The following is a 3,676-nucleotide window of genomic DNA, read 5'->3' as shown; positions in this document are numbered from 1 at the left end:
CAAACACAACTTACATAAAACACAGTTTGCCAAAACATACAGGAAGTCAGAGCATGATACATGAGTTCTGAGTGATTATGCAATGACAAGACTGTAAAAGAACACTAAGAGAATAAACCACCATACATTTGAACAATAAGATCTATTGAGAATCCTGAGAAAAAACAATAGTCATTTGCATTACTGAAATCTGCTTTACATAAACCAAAATAGACTTGTTCTCTATCAAAACATCCAACCCCTATTACATAGATAATCCAGCTATATATAGAAACATAATTCTAACTACTTGGAGCCTCCTCCTCCAGCATGAGGGGAGCTCGATGACTGACACTAATGACCCCCATCTGCTATTGAACTGACTCATTAAATACAATAAGTGCTGAACATGGAGTTTAAAGAGTCCTAATTTAATTATAACTCTAACTTCATCTTCCTCGCAGCTTTGACACCTGGCTTTCTCTTCGTTCAGCTGAGATGGCATGAGATGGCCTAAGATGGGCAATTAATGTCCCATGCTGGCTTTGAATACCGAAGGCTTTGATCTGTTCTGTATTGGCTGAAAATATCCCTAAATTTTCGGTTCTGGTCCCCCATCACCGAGTATGCAGCAGTAGTTACCTTAAGCCTTTAATAACCCAAGAATATAGGATATTACCATGTTACTGATATGCTTACTGACATGCTGGAAGCTTCTTTGATGGACAGGTGTGCCAACCGAAACTTTTCATATGCAGCTCCCTCCAAACCCTAATCACCAAGATTAAAGTGGCTTTATGACCAAAAATTCCAAACTTAGGTTAAAATCTTTCACCTTTTGTTAAAGGTACACATGGCGTATGCTGAATGGATGTAGCATCTTTCTTTGATCCCTTTCATATCTCTGAGGTGTTTCCTTTGCAAACTTTTTGATTCTGCCATCAAACTGTTATATGCGTTTCAAAACAACACCTACAGCAGTTTCGCAGTTTCGTAGCGCGCTACGAAACTGCGAAACTGTTTTAAACAATTTCAAAAACACAGTCTTCATCAATAAATTTGACTGTCTTCAAGTAACAAGGAAGAAGAGATGTATGCCAATTATTGGTAATGAAGACAAAATCCTCCCCATAAGGTCCACTAAAGTGTTCACTGCTTGAGAGATTCAGAATCCTTGGAGCTTCAATAGCTGCCTCCATTCAGTGCCATCATTCTGGCTCAAAGCATAGCAAAATATCTCAACATGCTAACGCTTTTCCATTTTCATGTCCTGTCCCTGAAATTGAATTGATGAAAAAATTGGGCCCATAAGTGATCATAGCTTGCTGAATGGCAGAACATATTTCTTCTGCAAGTAGCTCCTGATCAATATTAGTTTCATTTGCTGGAGTTTCTTGATCAATATTCCGCTGTTCATTTGCAATAGGTTGTTCAATGCTACACTTTGATTTTGATATCTGATAAAATTTCAATCCTTCCCCAGAGGGATTTGGCAACAGTGGTGGATACAAAGCATAACAGTCACCAATGGAAGCATCCCAATCAACGTCGTTTGCCAAAGTCAAAACAAAACGGGGAAGACGGTCCATGTCAGGAGTATATTGGTCGAGCACTAGTGGGAGGCTATGCAGGTTTCCTTGCTTATCAATTCTAATATCAAAATATTCCGCTAACAGTTCAGCCTTCTTTTCAAGAAATTACATATTCAACTTTGCAATCTCGTCTTTTGAACCATCACTTTCATGCCACAATCCTGCTTGCTCCTCTTCATCGAGGGCAATCATAAGCAATTCCAAAACAGAAACAGGATTACTAAGTTGTATAGCATTAAAATGAGCAAATCGTCGCACAGCCTGCTGATACATAAGCTCCCTACTCATCGTCACAACATTTACAAGATACAATTGTGTTTTATATTGCAGCAATGCCAAAATATCATCTGCCATCCCCACATATGTACATTGTTTAATGATATCCAGCAAGCCTGAATGAGTATTGCAGTCGATAGCATTTACCAATTATTGGATACTTGTCAAATCTGCAGTTTCTTTTGGATTGCGTCTTTGTCTTACAGCACACCTCATAACAGCCAGGTCACCTTTTCTCGTTTGACCATTTTGTCAAACACTTAGAAACCTTCCTCCATACTCCCACGTATCATCCTCATCTCTATGTGGTATTAACTTTGATGGCTTTGTTTGAGATTCAGAAGCTCGGGGCTTTATACCAGACTTGTTCTTGCATGCGCTTTTGCTGTGTCTCCCGCAAATCCTTTGAGAGACAGTTGTGAGATTCTTTCCGCGATTGCAGATCCGACATTTGTTGCATCAGCTGCCAAATGTCAAATTCACTTTACCCTCTTAACACGCCGCTTTTGACATCTCTCCATCTCTTGCAGCCGTTTAGCTTCTGCTCTTTTTCTCATAAAATGTGTCAGGTCACTATTAATGTCAAGAAGCATTGTAACCGGACTCTGTAAGTGCGGGAAGTCTTTTCTGCACTATGGCCAGTTGGGTTTTACAATCATCATCAGCTGACCGAAGTGACTGAATCATTCTCTGGATCTTCTCTCCTACCTGGCAGCGTTGAGCTACTCCCAAGTATTCTTGAATTTCATGTGGAAGCAACCCTGACAACAAATATGGAAAATGTTGCGAGTGAGATAATTCCATCACACTGAAACAACTATCCAGTAAGGATTCTTGTTCTTTAGTACCCAATTCTGCAGCCTCCAGGGGAGGAAGTAGATTCTGCTCCTCTTCTTGAAAGTGTTCCATACAGTGAGCCTGTAATGTCCTTAGCTTCACAGAAAGGCTAAGTAGAGCTTGACTACGATCTGGGCTACTAGCTTCCAAAACTGTTAATGTTTTCAACCTTCCACGGATGCCATTCATTAGTGGAAAATCTCGTGCATGTTCATCATTTGCAACTTCAGTGAAACCTCTCTCGGCCCTTTCCAGAGCAGGGAAAACAATCCTCTCCTCCATTTGAGCATGTTCCTGCATCAAATCCACAAGCTGTGCGTAGTTTTTTTTTTAACTTTTTATTTGCATGGAAATACTTCCCTTAGCAGGATCTATAACCTTAAACCCTTCTTTCTTGGACACAGCTAATTCATCTGCAGAGCGAACGATCTTCTCCATGTAGCACAAAATGCTCTTATGTTGCAGAACTGTCAATGTCACGAGTGAAGGGGGTGCCCTTTCAGCCAAGATTTTGGAAATAGAACTCACTAGCAAGTCCATGTCAATTTGAATAGGGCGATAAAAGGGAAAGGCCAGCATTTGTCTGCAATAACTCTGCAGATGAGAATGCACTGGACTGATTTCAATTCCTCGGAAATATTGCAATGGGACTGCTAGATAAAGAAATGGGATAAGATATACATCTACCATACTCAAACATATCTTGACAATTATCATCGTCCTCAGAAAGGTCTGTAGATTGGGACTAGGTGGCCAAGCATTAGGATTCTGCTCTATAGTTTGCTTGGATAAGGAACTTGTATTTTTATTAGAACTAGAATCATTTTCTATGCTTTCATCATCACCAACTAGTTCTGTATCAGAAATTACCTTCCCAGAATTAATTTCTATATATGAATCATGGTCATCTTGTTCATTATCTGAACTTATATCACAAGTTCTTGTCCCAGTGTCATCATCCTCATCATCTATAATAACAACATTATCCATGG

The 3,676-nt window shown here is 39.7% G+C and overlaps 1 protein-coding gene across 1 annotated transcript; it reads right to left on the bottom strand.

Moving 5' to 3' along the window:
- Nucleotides 1-2,429: 2,429 nt before the first annotated feature.
- Nucleotides 2,430-3,674, bottom strand: LOC149258295 (uncharacterized). Its single transcript, XM_089409602.1, has 2 exons — nt 3,063-3,674; nt 2,430-2,978 (listed from the first exon to the last, which is right to left on the bottom strand). Exons 1-2 carry the CDS (start codon nt 3,672-3,674, stop codon nt 2,430-2,432), a joined length of 1,161 nt encoding a protein of 386 aa, XP_089265728.1.
- Between the last annotated feature and the right edge of the window lie 2 nt (nt 3,675-3,676).

This window comes from Pinus tabuliformis, chromosome 6, assembly GCF_031772625.1.
Source record: "Pinus tabuliformis cultivar Carrire ecotype Pingquan chromosome 6, CPIR1, whole genome shotgun sequence".
NCBI lineage: Eukaryota > Viridiplantae > Streptophyta > Pinopsida > Pinales > Pinaceae > Pinus > Pinus tabuliformis.
Note: the sequence above shows the minus strand (reverse complement) of the source record. Positions and strands in the feature narration are given on the sequence as shown.